The sequence below is a fragment of the Tupaia chinensis genome, unplaced genomic scaffold (assembly GCF_000334495.1).
Source record: "Tupaia chinensis unplaced genomic scaffold, TupChi_1.0 Scaffold000273_1, whole genome shotgun sequence".
Lineage (NCBI taxonomy): Eukaryota > Metazoa > Chordata > Mammalia > Scandentia > Tupaiidae > Tupaia > Tupaia belangeri.
Window position 1 is genome coordinate 825,479 of NW_006159755.1, and position 19,332 is coordinate 844,810.

Below are 19,332 nucleotides of genomic sequence, written 5' to 3' on the forward strand. Positions count from 1 at the left end.
GGGGTAGGGAGAAAAGAGAGAGAGAGAGAGAGAGGGAAAGTGAGAAAGGAAGCTGCTGGGTCCGGGACTCGAACCACAGTTGGCCACACAGGAATCTAGTGCTCTTAACCACCATGCCACCTGCCAGCCCCCCAAAGATTTATTTAGTTAGTCAGTTCTATTTGTTATTATTTTTAAATTTGACCAGAGAGAGAAAAAAAGGAAAGTGAGAAAGCAAACCACCAGATCTGGGACTTCAACCGTATACGCCAAGTGGGAATCCAGCACCTTTAACCACCACGCCACCTGCCAGCCCCCAAGTTTCCTTTATATAGCTGTGATATTGTATGGTAGTGTATACCCAAAGTCAAATTGTGTACGCATCTCAAGGTACTTACAAAGGGAAGCTTTTATTGTGCTGACCTAAAAAATGGAGCTTTGGTGCCTGAGTGCAGAGACCAGACCTGGGGCCTGTGGGGACAGGGAGGCCCAAGTGAGAAGAGAATGAGCAGAGGCTGTCCTGCAGGGAGTGGCCAGAGCCAGCAGCTTTCCAGGGGCTACTGATCCCCTGGGAGGCCACAGATCCTTTGTCCTGAGTTAACCCGAATGATCGGGAAGTTTACAGGCAACCACTAACCGCACTGCGTGGCCTGTGCTCGCTCCAGGAGCCTGCCCTCTGCATGCTTCAGCTCCAGTGGTAGGTCTCTATGGACGGACACATCATGCATTTCCTCCCGGACCTCTGCAGGGGCCAGTGACCATGATCCTGCACCCACATGTGGCAGCACGGAGCTGTCTGGGGCCCATACCTCCCAGTCCCTGCCAGCAGGCTCACCTGGAAAATCAGTACACTCTGACTCCTGAGAGGCCCCACTCGCCTAATAGCAGAACACCAGGGTTTCCAAGCGACTCTGTGGGACCCAGGGAAGGAAGGGGCATGGTAGGCGATGCAGCAGAGAAGGTGGACCGAGGACATACAAAGCTGGGCAGGAACCAAGAGCCTTGCTCAGCCCCTGTTCTATCTTTTCTTTTTGTCTCATTTATTTATTCATTCCTTGAGAGAGAGAGAGAGAGAGGGACAGGCACCCTCAACAGGGTCCTACTCTGCAATCCACTGCCAGCCTCAGCCAGGCTGGATCGTGGGCACTTGCATGCATCAGTGTATACAGGGAGGCCTCAGGATGTGAACCCAGGACCTTCCCATGTGGGCCCAGTTGCATCATCACTGAGACACTGCCTGGGCCCCAGACCCCTGGTTTTCTAAATGAGGAGGCAGAATGGGGAGTTCACTGGGTGCATTTACTAAGCACCTACTGTGTGTAAGGCACTGAGCCAGCCGTGCAGGGGGATAGATGCAGATTCTCCCTCCCTTGAAGTCAGGGAGACCATTCTTTTCGTGCTATTATGTCATGGTTCATTGAACCACACATGCCAAGAGGGAGGGTGCAGGAGGGGAGGGATGACATGTGAGCAGATTCTTACGGGAGGGAGCTAGCACAGGGAAGGGCCATCTTGGGGTGAAAAGGGGCCACTAGTGGTGGGCGATGCCAGCTGGTGAGCCGGGCAGGAGCCAGACCTTGTGGGGCCTTGGAGGTCACTATGTGAACACTGCCTTTATCCTGAGCACGGTAGGGAGGACCTGCAGCAAGCACGCAGGTGGGAGGAACCTGCCTTCCTTCCGGTTCACAATTTCAAAAGCAGAGCTCTGCAGTTTCTCTGGGGAGGCCGCGTCCATGCTGGCTGGAGCTGCGGGCTCCGAGGACACAGAGGCCATCCTCTCTAAATGCAGAGGTTCACCGCCCCCACCCCTACCCCCAGTGATATAAAACAATTTCCTCGCCCTGGCCAGGGAGGCAGATGACCTCATTGGACTCTTTCCATCTCTCGCTTTCATAGAGAAATTACAATTTATAATTGGATGAAATCACGCGGGTGGTAATAGCAATAAGGGCTTGGCTGAAGCTCGTCGCGTTCACCCCTCATCAGGGGCTCTGTCCTCATCTTTCCTCCTGTCCAGCCCCACCATGGCCCTTCCGAGGGGCTGCACCCACCTGCCTGCTCGCACTCAGAGTACTGGCCAGGCCTGAGCCACTCAGTTCTATCCCATGGGGCTCACTGGCTCTTCTACCTCCTTCCTCCTGGGTCTCCAGGAACCCTCACCTTACCTGCCAACCCCAGCCTCAGCCTGCATGCCACCTAGCTGGCACACACTCTTGCACATGCACTCCCTGCTTGGCTGTGAGCCCAGAGGGCAGCCCCCCACCCCCCCAGTTCACTGGGCTCGTAAAAACAGGCACCTTTTATCTGTAACAGTCCCAGCCAACAAGCATTTCTCAAACCAGCCACCTTCAGCCCCACAAAGAAAAGTGCCCAGATGCAGCTGAGCCCATCTGGATCTGATTTCAAACCAGAGCTCACACTCTCAGATGTGTAATAAAAGCCCTTTTCCAAAGAGGGGCTCCCGCAGGGGGAGTACGGACACCAGGGCACTCGGGCCTTCCACACGCCGCACTAATGAGAGGTGATGGGGAGGGCTCTGGGATTTGTTTTGGATTCCGAGGAACAGCCTGTCCTGCCCCCCACCCGCCCCCAGGTCTCTGTGGAAGAGGAGGGCAGTGGGGGTGTACAGAATGGCCCTGCCTCTAAGCAGGGTGGTTGCAGGAGGGAGGCTGGGCACACCGGAGACCCAACTTCCCTGGTTCCCAGATAAACCTGCCTCCCACGGTTCTGCAAGCCCAGGCCACAGTGGCCCAGTTGGAACCTTTGAATGTCACTTAGCAAGAGGAGCAGATGATGAGGCACACGGAGCCAGCTCTGGGGTGGGCTGGGCGGGCAGCCCTGTACCGCCAGGAGCTCTCCAAACTTCATTCTTCTGAGTCCTTCCACCCCCAGAAAAAGGAAACCAGGTAGCTTCAGAGAAGGGCACCCTGCATGGCCAGGTGTTTGGAAAGAGACTCCAGGAGAGGGGGACGAATGTCCCAGGCCCTCGCTGGCTCATGGGAAAGTGGCATCCACGGAAACAGGACCAAGGGATGGGGGAGGGGGTGCCACAGCCCAGGCCATGGTGATGAATGCCCGTCCCACGGTTCCTAATTTCCTGGGGCTTAATCACTTGTATTGTCTTTGGCAGGTGAGGAGGCAGGGAGTGGGTGAGAAGAAGACTCCTGGACAGCCTGAGACCAGGAGTGAAGCAGGAATAACCCATCCTCCCCGCCTCCCCAGCAAGGAAACCTTGTCTACAATCAGGAGCAGCCAAGCAGGACTGCCCCCCACCCCCAGCCCCAAGCATCTCCCAAAGAAGGCATGTGGGGCCTGACAGCTCAGCCGCGCCTGCCAGCAGCTCCGGCCCCTCGGTGAACATCTGAACTCCTCAGCGGGGTAATGGACCCCCTCCTTCCCCCTGGAGACACAGCCTGAGTGGCAGGAATACCGATTCTTTGCAGAGTGGCTCCCTCTCAGTTCTGTCACGCAAGAACGCTCTCTGCACCGAGCCTATTCTGCCAAGTGACTTAAAGGGATTAAAAAAAAAGAAAGAAAAAAAGAAAGAAAAAACCTTGGTAAAGAAAAAGGGGGTAAAAGCTACGCAGAGCCCTTTCAGAGGAGTTGGCTGCCTACAGACAAAGGGGCGAGAGTTGAAAGAGGGCCGTGGAAGTACCAAGCGACAAGAGGCCACCCTCCCCGGGCATGGGCACCGGGTCATAGGGCATGCCCGGGAAGCAGGGGGTCAGAACACCCTTGGGCGGTGGTCCAGAGTCCTGGGGTGGCGGGGGGTGCTCCTGTGCACCCGGCACAGACCCCCCTCATTCCGGTGGGAGAAGCCATAAGCACCTGTGGCCTAAGGTGCCAAAGATGCTGCTTGGGACCTGGAGCCTCATCTGAACACGAGGAGCCTGGGAGACCAAAGCACAGGGCCCTCTCCTGGTGCTTGGGGGGTGCCCAGTGCCTCCCAGCACCCGAGGTCTGCACCCTGAGTGGAGCATCACGAGGCCTCCTGCGTCCTCAGGGCCTGGGTGACAGCAGCCTGGACCCACGACTTCCTGAGGCTCATCAGCAGGGACAGTGACCCCCATAGGACCCAGCAGGCTCAAGGGCTGCAACGCGAAGGAGGTAAGGCCAAGGGATGCACGCAGGTGCAGAAGGGCTCAGCGTGTTCCAAGACTCCTGGCGCCCAGAGCACAGCCTGCACGACAGTGGAGTCCTGCCCTCCCAAGCCCCCTTCCTCACTGGGTTGCAGCAAAGCCTCTCAGAGCTCTCCTTCTATGTATGGCTCCCTCCCATCCACCTTCGCTCAGTTCACAAAACCGGCAGCTTCTACTGCCTGGGGAGGGATCCTTTGCTGCCTGGAGGTCTAGGTGCTGCTGCGCTCTGCCCCACAGTGGGTGAACCCTGGATGCGGGGAGTGGCCCCTCTAGGAGTAAATGCCCTGCTCTTCTCGTTCTGACCCATCCCTGCTAGGATTGCAGGGCTATGGGTTTCGCTCAAAGGGGCCAGCAGTGAGACCTTGGGCCGAGTAAGGAAGGAAGCAGGAGCTTTGGGGACACTGGCCATGGCACCTGCTGCCCTTGAACTGGGAGTCCACAAGTTCTCCCAACGAGGCCTGCCCAAGTAATGGAGGGCAAGAGTAAGGTCGATCCAAAGTTTCCACCCAAGGCCCTGTTCCTGCTTCCACTTCAGCCTCTTCGTTGGTTTCCGGCCGGCGAATTTAGGCCCCGAGAGGAGGGGCCGTAGTGCCCTAGGTCACACAGCAGGCTACCCGAGCTCCCTTCTTCCTGGGTCAGATCGGCCAGGGCAGGGCGGAACCGAGCTGGGGTCCGGATCTTTCCTGGGGGCGGAGCCTACTCGTCCCGGACTCCCCACAGGTGAGGAGGGAGGAGCCGCGCCTCCACAAACTGATCCCAGACAACCTGGAGCGGCGCGGCGTCCTGGGCAGGGCAGGGAAGCCCCAATTCATTACCAAGATGGAAAATGACACTTCCCCGCTCTCTCTCCCAGGAGAGGGGCTGATTTATGACTGCGCCAGGGCCCGGGACATTCGTCAGCGCGGCACGGCGCACACGCCGTCTGCGGGGGCATTAATAGCCGTGTTATTAGCCACTGGCGTGAAAGATGCCCTGCGGATGGGCTATTTGCTGTTATTTATTATAAAGGCGCGCCAGCCCGGCAGCGGGGCCGCGAGCGCGCCGGAGCCGGAGCCCCAGCCGGAGACCGGCCCCTGCTCCTTCTCAAGCCCCGGAGCCTACCCCACCGCCCAGCACCAGTCCCTGCTCTCTTTCCCATCCCTAGGAGGGGTAAGGGGGTAATTCCAGGGTTGCTGCCCGCTGCCCCAAGTATTCATGGAGGAACACAGCTGGGCGGGCTGTGTTCAGCCAGCTCCTATCCCCCGGAAGGCAGGCAAGCAGAGAGAACGAACTGGGCTTTGGGGCCAGACAGAGCTGGGCTGGGCCGTGGTCTCCATTGTGAGCAGTGTGACTTGGGGGCAGGTCCCTTCCCCTCGCTGGGTGCGCTTCTCCTCTGTGCGTCGGCAATGCGGCCGCTGGGTTGTGGGCAGCTGGAAAGGAGAGGATTCTGTGAAAGGCCCAGCAGGCAGCTGTGCTCAGCTCTGCCAGCTCCTGCTCACAGGCCTGCTGCACAGAGCCAGAGGAGGAACGCTGGGGGGTGGGGGAGCAGCACCCATGGGATCCTGCTTGAGTGAGGACACTGTCCCCCCTCAGCCTGCTCACACCAGACCCCAGGGGGATCCAAGGTCCCAGGAGGTGGGCCAGCACAGGGCTTCTAGGCCAGTGGAAGGTTCTCTGTCCTGGACCTGTCCTGTCCTCTCTGGGCCTGAAACAATCTCCAAAATCCTTTTCCTCCCCGATTCCAGGGTCCCGAGGGTGAGTGCCACCCTCATGTGTATCTGTGAGGTGGGAGGGAAGGGGTTAAAGCCATTGACAGGGATGCTGGGCTTGCCCGCAGAGGTGGGCGGTGCCAGGCCAGCCAGTCACCCCACATCAGAGGTGAGCAGGGACAGGAGGGTGGTGTCTCTGGAGTTTGCTTCCTCTGGGACTGGGGAAGCCCCCCAGGGCAGCGGGGAGGGGCAGTAAGAGACCTGAGAAGGGTGGAGCCCAGGATGGCAAGGCCAATGCCCAAGTTTGTGCCCAGTTCCCCACCTCCTGCTGCACGGTTCAGACCAGTCTCTGCCTCTGTGAACTACTGCTCACGTCCCCAGGCCTTCCAGGGCTAGGGCTGAAGGAGGGCCAGCCTCCCTCTTCTCTCACTGCCCCCTTCTGGGTTTCAGATTCTGAGGCCTCCCTTTTGGCACCTCCATTCATTCATTCAATAGCTGTTTACTGAGCAGCCCCATGCCAGCCTCCATGCTAGACATGAAACGTGACTAAAGGAGTTTACGTCCTGCTGGGTGGGGTCAGCCAACAGGTAACCAATAGGCTGGGAATCAGTGGGTACCAAGCCTTACTCATCACACTGTTCCTCTTTCTCAGACCACGCGGCCTGGCCCTGTTTTAGGGACTATCACCAACACTATTGGTGATGCCCTCGCTCCCCCTTCTGTCCAGCCCCCGCCTCCCAAATAGAGGCCGTTAGAACCCTCTCTTCCCCTGTAAAACTCCACTGAGCATTCCTTTTTCCTTTTCAAAGGGAATTAAGTCTCAGTCTAGGCAGCTTTACTAAAAATGGACACAGACAGACAGAACTATCAGGTGCAGGAGCATCTTATTAAATAACACCGAGAGAGAAAGGAACAAAATTACACGTGTCTCCTTTCATCCCCCCACCCCCTCCTGGCCTTGAATAGTTTAATATCGAACACTGTTATCAATATAATTAACCTCTTAAGACACAATTTTAAAGTCTCGTTTTTTAAAGCGATTTACATTTTCTGAAGTTCAGGACATCCTGCCGCCTGGCATCGGCACCGCCCAGACGGCCTACGCGGTTTAGGTGAACTCGGGGTGCGTTTTTAGTGGATTTGCATACCTGTCTGCAATTACTGCCAGTGATAACAGCTGATGCATAATGCATGCAGCATGAAATTAGAAAAATAATTAACTGTAGGTTTGCAAAGAATCCCTCCACACACACACACACACACACACACATACATGTGTTAAATGATACCTGGGGAAGGGTCCGAGGAGCAAAGGGCGATGAGTGTGGGTGGCTGACACACACCCCTGGAAGCCAGGGTTAGAAGGTCACTGAGCGTCATGGCATCCAGTCCCATGCCCGAGGGAGATGCCTCCGGTGGGCTGCAGTCTCTGGGGCACTTGCCCGATCTAGGGCTTGCAGAGCCCTACTCATGAATGTCTCACATTTTATTTCCCTTCTTGCCCTGAGCAGCTTTGGGAAGTAGGACTCAGGAAAGCACCTCCCGTTGTTAATAAATAGTAATGCTCCCCTCATCCTGAATACCTCTCTGCTGAGCACAGAAGTTATTTTATCCTCAAATAGAACTTATGGTCCCGTTTTACAGATGAAGACCTGAGATCGAGGCTGTCTCACAATAGGGCAGGCAGCTGAACAGGGCCCAGGTCACAGGGCCACTCGGCTTCACAGGAGACAGGCTTCCAGGGGGCGGGAGGGGCAGCTCTCCCTAGGCCTCCCTGAGCACCTGAAGGCAGAGGCCTTGCCTGCCTACCTCGGTCTTCCTCGCTCTGTCTCGCGTGCAGGTGAGCCCCCAGAAATCTGGGGGCCCTCGTATATTTGAATGAAGGTTTGCTGAGGCCCCATCACAGCGATGACATAACCCTGCCTTGGTGGAGCGCCTCATCTGCTAGGGCAGCTCAAGGCGCCAGCCACTGCTCCCTGCGGGGCTGGGGTCTCGCCAACCTTTGCTTCTCAGTGGCTGAGAATCTGCAGTCTACCCTGCACCCTCATTCCTGCCTCAGCGTCCTGTTCTGCTGAGACATGCAGGCCTGGCAAGATTTAGGGAAGACGGGGGAATTATTCTTGCTGAAAGGACCAGGAGGGAGAAAGATACCTACAAGAGATCTCACCTGAGGGCTGGGAAGTGGGGGAGAGGTCGGGGACCCAGGGGTCTGCAGCAGCCACACACCACAGGACTTGCCAAGCTTGGGGTGGGTAGGAAGTTACAGCCCCAGACAGGTGAACTGGAAGGGGGCTGAGAGATGGGAGCGAGGTGGGGGGAGGAGTGGCCAGTGCCCCTAACATCTACATCCACTGGAGCATGTGTTTGTCTACTAGTTTTTCATTTTTGTTTTTGTTTTTCATTTTTTTGGAGAAGCATATATATAAAATTGGCAATGCCTTTTTTTCACTCTGCTGTGGTATGCCATTCCTCAACTTGTTTGCCCTGTTGTACGCATTCCTGTGTCTGTTAAATGCTTCTTTCCTGAAACCCTCCCACCTCCTCCCCTGCAGTCTGGTATCTGCAGTTATACTCTTCCTCTGTGTCTCCAAATCTTTCCATTTCTGCCATCGAGGTACAGGGACCAATCCTGCTCTATTAGTTTCTGTTGTCTCTGCAAACAATACAGATCAGGGTGCCCCCTCCCCAGCTGACCCTGAGCCAGGACGGTGGCACCAGCCTCCTCCCCCAGCCATGGAACAGATTGGGAAGAAGCCAGAGCCAGGCCCCAGGCCCAGCTGGACAAGTCAGCTTTCCTTGCCAGCTTTGGGAAGTAGGGGACAGGCTCTGAGATGAGGCAGTAGCAGCCGGGGTCCCCAGCTGAGGAGGAACAGCAGACATGGGGCTAAAAGCCACTGAGAAAGAAGCACCATGAACCAGCTGAAGTTGTGCTGCCCTGCGAGGGCATCCCGGACGGGTGAGCGCCCCACGCAGCTCATGCTACCGCTCTGTTTCCCAGACCCGGACACCCAGGGGAGTTGATGCGTGTCCCCAGTGAAGGTGGACAGAGGCTCCACAGAGGGATCCGGGCCATGAGTGCGGCTCTGGGGAAAGGCTGCCACAGGTGGGCACAGAGGTCTTCCTGTGGTGGGCGGTATGTCACAGAGGAGGTCAGAAACTAGCTCGTATCCCGGATTTACACACTCGAGCAGGAGGGCTGGACCAGCCTCGCAGGGACCACCTGGCTGCTGGGTGAGGGAGGCCCACCTAGACCCACGAATCTACACGGGGTGCTGGGGGAGTGGGCCCCGTCCTCTCCCAACCTCCCACCACCTGTGGCCCAACCACTGTACCAACCACCCATTTATCGGTTGAGAGAGGGGCGAGGACTCACTCCAAGAACACAGTTGGCAGCAGGGCTGTGCCAGAAATCTGGACTCAGCCTTTCTAGGACCCAGGCTGCCCTCCTGCGCCGTGCCCACTACCTCCCCAGCTCCTGCACTCCAGCTGCCCCTCTCCTCCAGCCACATCTTTCCCACCCTGGGCCTTTACACATGCACCCACACACACACACTTCCAATGTTGGATGTGTCTCCCGGCCAGGTGAGCCTATGGACTCCGGACGGGCACCTCACCTGGGCAGGGGCTCAGGGCAGGCCTAGGCCAGGGTAGGTAGAGTCGTGTGGAGACAGGAGGGAAGAAGGAGCAATGGCTAGACAGGTGTACAGGAGGGGCTCTGGGGACTGAGGGCTACTTGTCCCTGTGCTGCCCCAGTGCCTGTGACTGAGGGGCTCTGCTTGCCCTCGGCTCTCCCAGAGGGCTCTCCCTGGGTCTGCAAGATCCACTGGAGAGAAAGACCTGCTCCAGGCTCTGCTGGGGGATGGGCCTAGCCCCGGACAGGGCTCCCCTGGCCAACCGCCCATACTCCCTCCCCCTGCAGTGGGGTAAGCATCAGTGACCAGTAACAACCCAGCGAGCACACTCACACCTGCTGGGCACCCCACTGAAGGGCCCGGCAAGGGGCAGGGGCAGGGGCTTCCTTCTGTCTGAGCCTTGCCCCCTCCTCCACATCATTTCCACTTTCTGAAGGCTCTGCCATGAGGGGTGGGCAGCCACTTGGAGTGGGGCTCCCGGGAGGACCTGGGGCCCTTCCTGGGCACAGGGTGGGGCAGGTCTCTTTTCCAAGACCACTGGGCACCCCACACAGCCCTTCTCTAGCCATCCTCCTCTGGGAATGCGGGAATTTTAGCAACGGTTCCAGATGAGAGAACTTGAGTAGGGCCAGGTCTATGCCTGGTACCCGGGGATCCAGCCCCTGGGTGTCCCCCATGAGCTGCCTTCAACTGGCAGGAAGGAGAACAGGTGCTGGCAGGTGGGCGAGGCCTTCCCGGCCCTCCCTCTCCTGCCTGGGCCCCCAGACCCCTCCTAGCCTGGCTGTCAGCACATGCTCTGCCCCGCTCAGCGCGTGCTCACACTGGACTGCCCCCTGCCCGGACCTGTGCCAGGCCTGGGCTCCCACAGCTCCCTGTGTGTTGCTTTCACTCCGACTCCCCAGGAGGACACCCCCAGAGAGTACCGAGCCTCTGCCAGCCCAGATTAGCGGGATTTGGGGAAGACCACAGGGCAGGGTGCCCGGAAACCAGGGGTCTCCAACAGGGAAGCGCATCCGTCCAGCTGGCAGATTCTTTTTAAGTTCATTTATTTCTTTCTTTCATGAACAAGAGAGACAAAGAGAAAAACAGAGACACAAAGAGAAAGTCACCCCCAACAGAGTCTTGAAGCTGCTGTGCACCCCAGCCGCAGCCAGCCCTGGTCACGGGCACACATGCAGTGCGTATAGGGAGACCTCGGGCTGCAGACCCGGGACTTCCACGTGGGCCAGCATTGCAGAGCACTGCTGTACTGTGGCCCCTGGTGGCCCCTAGGTGGCCGATGTTTACCGCTGTCACTCAGCACCCGTGACTCCCAGGGAGAGGCCTGGGAGGGAATTAGTGTCCGAGGTGAGGAACAGCATGTGCAAAGACCCGGGGGAGCGCGAGAGTGTGGTGGGCTCAGGAACTGGTGCATGTCAGAGTTCCAGGGGACAAACGCAGAGGATAGAAGTGGGCCCCTCCCAACCCACTCCCCTTCCCGGGCCTGAACAGCCTCCCATGAGAGACTGAAGCAGCCTGAGGCCACACAGGAGGGGCTAGACTCTAAGTCTGATGGCCCAGAGTCACCATAGAGACCACATAGTCACCATAGCTCAGGAGGAGGGGCAGGACTGAGATGCACAGTTGGTGAGGGCAACATCCTAGGAGGCACAGCAGAGGGGGTGACCAAGGGGCCCCAGGCAGTTAACCTGGAAGCTGGACCTTCTGTGCTCAGAGCATCAGAGAACGAGAGCAGCTTCTAAACTATGCAGCGAGCTCATCAGGTTACACTAAGGAGGGGCGCTCTGTGTGGATAGTCTCAGTGAATCCTCGATTGTAAAGGTGTCTGTGAGGACCACACTTATAGATAAGGATACTGAAACTCAGAGAGGGCAAGCAGCTTGCTCAGAATCACACAGCCTGGAAACAGCAGAGGCTGGATTTGAACTCAGGCTTCTCTGTCTTGGAAGATGGCAGGAGCCAGCAACTGAGAGAGTACCAAGAATGATGCCGGCAGCACCCCTCCTCCACCACCCAGGATCCTGCTGTCAGTCATGGAGCTGGCAGGTCATAACTCACGCCATGCTTAAGTCCGTGGGATCCACACGACAACAAGTGATCCAGTAAAACATGGGCGATTTACTGGGTTTAATTTGATGGCCACATAAACTAGGGAATTAAAAAAAAGCCACCAGGCACTCAGGCAATGAAAAGGCTCCTCCCGCGAGGTATGCTATCTCCCCTCCACCCCCATTTCCTGCCCCGCTTTCCCGGAGCCAGAGGGCTCAGCCTCCGGCCGGCCTTGGGGAGGGGGCCACAGGGGAGACTGGCCAAGATGGATGAGGTCTGCAGACAAGGGAGCGGAAAGGCCTTGGGTCCCTGCCTCCCAAACGCTTCTTGGTTATCCATCAAGCATCTCTGAAAGGTGCAATTTAGACTCTATTATGATGCTGGGGCCTCTAGAGGCTAAGGACTGTGGCTGTGAGCGGAACTGGTACTGGGAACAGATGTCCATGCCAGAGAAGATGGCCTTGGCTTTGGCCTTAACAAGTCTGCCCCCTGCTCAGGGCGCTGCCCCAGAACAGCCAAGTGCAGAGGCCACCTGTATCCCTAGCGCCAGGACTCGGCAGCTGACAGACCAGGGAGGGTACGTGTCCTCTGGCCAGATGGTGGGCACCTGGGCAGATGGGATCTGACTTGACCTGACGCCAAGGTAAGCTGGCCTTTGAGCAGGCTGAGTCTCCCTGTCTCTTGCACCTGCACCGCTCTGCCTCTGCCCACGGCAGGCGAGGGGCAGGACTGAGATGCACAGTTGGTGAGGGCAACATCCTAGGAGGCACAGCAGAGGGGGTGACCAAGGGGCCCCAGGCAGTTAACCTGGAAGCTGGACCTTCTGTGCTCAGAGCATCAGAGAACGAGAGCAGCTTCTAAACTATGCAGCGAGCTCATCAGGTTACACTAAGGAGGGGCGCTCTGTGTGGATAGTCTCAGTGAATCCTCGATTGTAAAGGTGTCTGTGAGGACCACATTTATAGATAAGGATACTGAAACTCAGAGAGGGCAAGCAGCTTGCTCAGAATCACACAGCCTGGAAACAGCAGAGGCTGGATTTGAACTCAGGCTTCTCTGTCTTGGAAGATGGCAGGAGAGAGTACCAAGAATGATGCCGGCAGCACCCCTCCTCCACCACCCAGGATCCTGCTGTCAGTCATGGAGCTGGCAGGTCATAACTCACGCCATGCTTAAGTCCGTGGGATCCACACGACAACAAGTGATCCAGTAAAACATGGGCGATTTACTGGGTTTAATTTGATGGCCACATAAACTAGGGAATTAAAAAAAAGCCACCAGGCACTCAGGCAATGAAAAGGCTCCTCCCGCGAGGTATGCTATCTCCCCTCCACCCCCATTTCCTGCCCCGTTTTCCCGGAGCCAGAGGGCTCAGCCTCCGGCCGGCCTTGGGGAGGGGGCCACAGGGGAGACTGGCCAAGATGGATGAGGTCTGCAGACAAGGGAGCGGAAAGGCCTTGGGTCCCTGCCTCCCAAACGCTTCTTGGTTATCCATCAAGCATCTCTGAAAGGTGCAATTTAGACTCTATTATGATGCTGGGGCCTCTAGAGGCTAAGGACTGTGGCTGTGAGCGGAACTGGTACTGGGAACAGATGTCCATGCCAGAGAAGATGGCCTTGGCTTTGGCCTTAACAAGTCTGCCCCCTGCTCAGGGCGCTGCCCCAGAACAGCCAAGTGCAGAGGCCACCTGTATCCCTAGCGCCAGGACTCGGCAGCTGACAGACCAGGGAGGGTACGTGTCCTCTGGCCAGATGGTGGGCACCTGGGCAGATGGGATCTGACTTGACCTGACGCCAAGGTAAGCTGGCCTTTGAGCAGGCTGAGTCTCCCTGTCTCTTGCACCTGCACCGCTCTGCCTCTGCCCACGGCAGCCAAGACGGGACCTCCAGGCTCCGCAACCTTCGCGGTCCTGCTCTGAGCAGAAGAGACAGGCACGAGGTTGGAAACCTGGGCTGGCGGCAACCCCAGATGGACCCCTCACCTCTGAGCCTCTGGTGGCTCCTCTGTGAAGTGGGGACAAGGACCTGTGAGTGTATGACAGCCAGGCACCAGTACACGTCATGGGCCTCTCTCTCAGCACCTGGCAAGGAGGAGTGGGCGAGGCCCAGCCAAGGGTTCACCCCAGGGCCTGGCTTTATCCCTGTCCTCTAAGTCTGAGTCTGCATGCTGCCCTCGACCTCCAGTCCCTCCTTGTCCACCATCTGGGCAATGCCCTGCCCAGTCCCTGATGGAACAGGAAGTGAGGTGGCCAGATAAAGGCCTGGGAAGCCTAGGGTGCTCCATCCCCTCAGCCGTGGCCTTGGGCAATGTAGGGGGGAGGTTCTAGAGAGCAGGCACCTCGGTGAGGATCTAAGACTCCCCAGCCTGTGCCCGAGTCATGTTCGGGTGGGCTGGGGTCTCACAGTCCTCAGCAGAGCAGTGATCCAGAACTGAGGCCTTGCAGCTTGACAGCCCCGGGTGGAATCCAGACTCCACCACCTTCTACCAGGGGCACTGGGCAGCTCTCTCCCTGCCTGTCTCCTTAGCTACAGAATGGGTCAAGGGCAGTTTCTTCTTTATGTTTAGTAAGCATCTGCTGCATATAGTCCACGGGGCTGGGTCCAGGGCATATAGTGCATGAGACACAAATCCTGTCCTTAAACAGCTTGCCTTCCATGGGGGAGACAGACAATAATAATACTTTTTAAAAGTAAAATATGTAACACATTAGTTGGTAGTAAATACTACAGGTACGCAGGGAATGCCAAGAAGGCATATTTGAGGGGTTGTCATTTTTGTCAGGGTAGCCAGGAAGGCCTTGCTGGGAGGAAAGTGTACAGCTCTGAAAACGAGTGTTCTGAGCAGACTGAATGGCATGTGCAAGGGCCCTGGGGCGCCAGGGAGTAGTAACTGGCTCCTGTGGTCAGGGAGAAGGGAGTGGAGGGAACAGGGCCACCCGATGACTGAAGAGCTTTGGGTTTTCTTGGGTGATTCTTGGTGCCCATGAGGGGCAGACAGGTTGGAATATCAGTGCAAGGCTCCACGGGAGGAGGCAAGAGGAGGAGGGTGGGGACAGCCGGGTAGGGACCAGCTTGGGTGTCAGGGTCTCAGACAGGAGTCACGAGGAGACGAAAACGAGGCCAGAGTCCAGAGGAGAGGGCCAGGACAGTGTATGGGAAGTAAAGGCCGCTCTGAGTCCTGCAGAGCCGATGGGTGGGGTGTATTAGAGTCTGACCCCACAGCCTGGGCTGGGCTGAGCCCTGAGGAAGCACCAGGAACAAGCAGACACGTGTTCTCAGCCCCTCACCGCCCCCAGCTCAGTGCTCGGGTGAGGGGCTCCAAGCTGGCTCCCAGGGCCCAGAGCGCAGGGGACTATCTCGTCAGCCCCCCTTTCTCCTGGCATCCTCTGCTTTCCTTGAGGGGCTTCTCCCAAGGCACCTTCCTCCTTGCCTTAGCCTGCACTGGGTCCACCTCATGGACAAAGCCTCAGGCTGCCAGCAGATCCTGAGTGTAGCTGCCATGTTAGCCTGGGCAGAGCCAGAGCCCTAGAAGGCCCCAGAGCTGCGGGGCTGCCGAGCGAAGGCCCTTGTAAATGCACGTGGAGTAGGAGTGTGCTGCGTGAGCGGCAGAGGCGTTCACCGGGGTGGGGGCAGGGGATCCGATCTGCCCTTGGTGGTCACTGCTGACAAGCCACACCAGGCCCTGCAGGCCACAGCTCCACCATGGAGCACCCACAGTTAGCTGGGGACATTGATATACTGGTCATCCATAGTGCACTGCAAGCCTCCCAGTGACCGAGAATCTGGCGTGACCCGGACGGCCTGGGTTCCTCCTCTCCACTTCTCTGGCAGTCCTGAGTAAGTGAACATCTCCGAGCTTCAGTGTTCTCATCTGTGAAATGGGAATACAAAGGGCACTGGCCTCATGTTTGCTGTGAGAACTAAATGACCCAACTCTTTGGAAAGCTCTAAGCAAAACTCTTCCTTATCTTGTGAGCTCCCATCCACTAGAATGGAACTCCAAGGGGCTGGTACCTTGCAGATGCTCACTAAGAATCTTTTGGGACCAGCAGTTAGTGTTATGGCTATGTCGCTGGACTCCCATGTGGTCGACCACGGTTCGAGTCCCGGACCTGGTGGCTTAAACTCACGCCAGGCACGTGTGCATGCGTGCCCAAGATCCCAAGAAGAGAATGGAGGAGAAGGGATTGCGGCGTGGCCATCCCCCCTGGGGGGTGATTTCTCGCTTTCTGTCTTTCTGTCTCTCTCTGTCTTTCTGGCAAGCGCACGTGCCCTATAGCAAAAACCTCTCCAAAAAAAAGAATCTTTTGGGTGGACAGATGGCTGCATGAATGGATGGATGGATGGTAGGAGGATGAATGGCTGGACAGAAGAGAGATAATCTCTATCTGGGACATGAGGAAGACCTGGCAGAGAAGGGCCATTTGACCTGGGTCCTCAAGGGTGAGAAGGAGTTTGCAGGATGGAGAGGACCAGTCCTGGAAGACAGGACAAAGAAGGGACGAGGGTTTGGCATGATAGAAAAATGGAGATGCTTGGTCCCAGGCACATAGCGATGAGTCCCTGCTGTCTCAGTCAGCAGATGCCAGTTCTAGCCACACCCCAGGGCTGCCCTGCCAGGCTGGGGCCTCTGCTCAGGCTCCAGGAGGCCACCGTGTCCCACCGTTGCAAAGCCTTGGTGAAGCATTGCTGGCTGTGTGAAGCCGCCTTCCCCACTGAGGTTGAAATATAATTTCTCTTTAATTGATTTTTTTTACCACCATGAACAGTAAAATAATATGAGAAAAATCTACGCTGCAATTTTTCCATTTGTGAAAATCAAAATTACACCTTGCAGACAAGTCCCTCGGCGTGCAGACCCCTCCCTCCTTTTATTTTTCTCATTTCTTTAAATTCAAGAAAACATTTTATTTTTTTTTTTTTGAGCAAGGTGTGGGATAAGTTCCCACAGAACACGGAGCTAAGGAAGGCACCTCTGATAAAAAGAGATTTCTGTAAATAAACAAGGAAGCGATTCTGTTGGCACCTTATACCTCTGACTATAAAACGTACGAGTGACAAACAGGACATGTTGTTTTAACACCAGACAATGAAGCGCCGCGCCCTCCACCGCTCACCAGTGACAATGCTGGCAGCTTCTTTCCTGCAGGTTCTGGCAATGCCCCCCTTTTGAGCTCGCTGGCTGCCCCAAAACAAGCTTTCCCTTCAAAGACTAGGCCAGAGCCCGGTCAGCCATGCATGTTCCCCATTCCAGTGAGAAACGGTGGCTCTGAATCCATCACACACACCCCAAATCCATCCCATCACCACTGACCGGCACCTTTACCATAAGCCACAAAGACTGGCTGAGTGTGAAACCTTGAAAGAAACCAGAACTGCGGCTTGGCACTCACTAAATCGCCCTCTCTCACAGCTCCCGAGTAGCCTAAGCCTCATGAATGGGTGTCGCCTTTGTCCTGGTAAGATTTAACATCAGGCGCATGTGCGTGCGTGCCCAAGACCCCAGGAAGAGAATGGAGGAGAAGGGATTGCAGCATGGCCATCTTTGCTGGGGGTGATTTCTCACTTTCTCCTCTCACTGTCTCTATCTTTTTTTTTTCTCTCTCTCTCCATAGCCTAAGGCGAAAATCTCTACCAAAAAAACGATGTAACATTAGCCCATTGGGTTTAGGGTCCCACCTTCGCCTGAGCACATGCTCACCTGTGTCCTAAACTTGGCATGAAAAGGGCCGGGCCTCACAGCTTGACTTTGGCCCTGTAGGACCCAACTGTGGTGACCCTTGGCAGCAAGTGGGCACAGCTGGCTCCTCGCTACTGTTGGGGTTTCATACTCACGGCACCTGTCTTGTGCTCCTTGTAGGTGTTGAGGCTCCAGGTCAGGTGGATCGGGCTGCCTCATCCGTCCACGATGGTGGCGGCACACCCCTCTACCACCACCACCACCACGCCCACTACCACCGTCACGGCCACCGTCGTGATGACCACGGCGACCATGGACCTGCGGGACTGGCTGTTCCTCTGCTACGGGCTCATCGCCTTCCTGACGGAAGTCATCGACAGCACCACCTGCCCCTCGGTGTGCCGCTGTGACAACGGCTTCATCTACTGCAATGACCGGGGGCTCACCTCCATCCCTGCGGACATCCCCGATGACGCCACCACCCTCTACCTGCAGAACAACCAGATCAACAACGCCGGCATCCCCCAGGACCTCAAGACCAAGGTCAACGTGCAGGTCATCTACCTGTACGAGAACGACCTGGATGAGTTCCCCATCAACCTGCCCCGTTCCCTGCGGGAGCTGCACTTGCAGGACAACAACGTGCGCACCATCGCCAGGGACTCGCTGGCCCGCATCCCGCTGCTGGAGAAGCTGCACCTGGATGACAACTCTGTGTCCACGGTCAGCATCGAGGACGACGCTTTTGCTGACAGCAAACAGCTCAAGCTGCTCTTCCTGAGCCGGAACCACCTGAGCAGCATCCCCTCAGGGCTGCCCCACACGCTGGAGGAGCTGCGGCTGGACGACAACCGCATCTCCACCATCCCACTGCATGCCTTCAAGGGCCTCAACAGCCTGCGGCGCCTGGTGCTGGACGGCAACCTGCTGGCCAACCAACGCATCGCCGACGACACCTTCAGCCGCCTGCAGAACCTCACAGAGCTGTCGCTGGTGCGCAACTCGCTGGCCGCCCCGCCCCTCAACCTGCCCAGTGCCCGCCTTCAGAAGCTCTACCTGCAGGACAATGCCATCAGCCACATCCCCTACAACACCCTGGCCAAGATGCGCGAGCTGGAGCGGCTGGACCTGTCCAACAACAACCTGACCACGCTGCCCCGTGGCCTGTTCGACGACCTGGGGAACCTGGCCCAGCTACTGCTCAGGAACAACCCCTGGTTCTGCGGCTGTAACCTCATGTGGCTGCGGGACTGGGTGAAGGCGCGGGCAGCCGTGGTCAACGTGCGGGGCCTCATGTGTCAGGGCCCTGAGAAGGTTCGGGGTATGGCCATCAAGGACATCACCAACGAGATGGACGAGTGCTTCGAGCCGGGGTCGCAGGGCGGCGCGGCCAACGCAGCTGCCAAGACCACAACCAGCAACCACGCCTTGGCCACCACGCCCCAGGGCTCGCTGTTCACCCTCAAGGCCAAGAGGCCAGGGCTGCGCCTCCCTGACTCCAACATTGACTACCCCATGGCCACGGGGGACGGCGCCAAGACCCTGGTCATCCACGTGAAGCCCTTGACGGCAGACTCCATCCGCATCACATGGAAGGCCACACTCCCCGCCTCCTCCTTCCGCCTCAGCTGGCTGCGCCTGGGCCACAGCCCGGCCGTGGGCTCCATCACGGAAACTCTGGTGCAGGGGGACAAGACGGAGTACCTGCTGACGGCCCTGGAGCCCAAGTCCACCTATATCATCTGCATGGTCACCATGGAGACCGGAAACACCTACGTGGCCGACGAGACCCCCGTGTGTGCCAAGGCAGAGACGGCCGACAGCTACGGCCCCACCACCACGCTCAACCAGGAGCAGAACGCAGTCCCTATGGCAGGCCTGCCCCTGGCGGGCATCGTGGGTGGCGCTGTGGCTCTCGTCTTCCTCTTCCTCATCCTGGGGGCCATCTGCTGGTATGTGCACCGAGCCGGTGAGCTGCTGACGCGGGAGAGGGCCTACAACCGGGGCAGCAGGAAAAAGGACGACTATATGGAGTCAGGGACCAAGAAGGATAACTCCATCCTGGAAATCCGCGGGCCCGGGTTACAGATGCTGCCCATCAACCCATACCGTGCCAAGGAGGAGTACGTGGTCCACACCATCTTCCCCTCCAACGGCAGCAGCCT

The 19,332-nt window shown here is 57.5% G+C and overlaps 2 protein-coding genes across 2 annotated transcripts in view; one reads left to right on the forward strand and one right to left on the reverse strand.

Moving 5' to 3' along the window:
* Window positions 1-19,332, reverse strand: part of MACROD1 (mono-ADP ribosylhydrolase 1) — a gene marked incomplete at its 5' end in the record, with an annotated part of 187,195 nt that overhangs the window by 117,892 nt on the left and 49,971 nt on the right.
* Window positions 2,933-19,332, forward strand: part of FLRT1 (fibronectin leucine rich transmembrane protein 1) — a 24,369-nt gene continuing 7,969 nt past the window's right edge. The window contains exons 1-2 of the mRNA XM_027772381.1: window positions 2,933-4,086; window positions 17,348-19,328. Coding sequence (XP_027628182.1) covers window positions 17,396-19,328 — 1,933 coding nt within the window. The 5' untranslated portion in view covers window positions 2,933-4,086; window positions 17,348-17,395. The remainder of the gene's footprint in view (window positions 4,087-17,347; window positions 19,329-19,332) is intronic.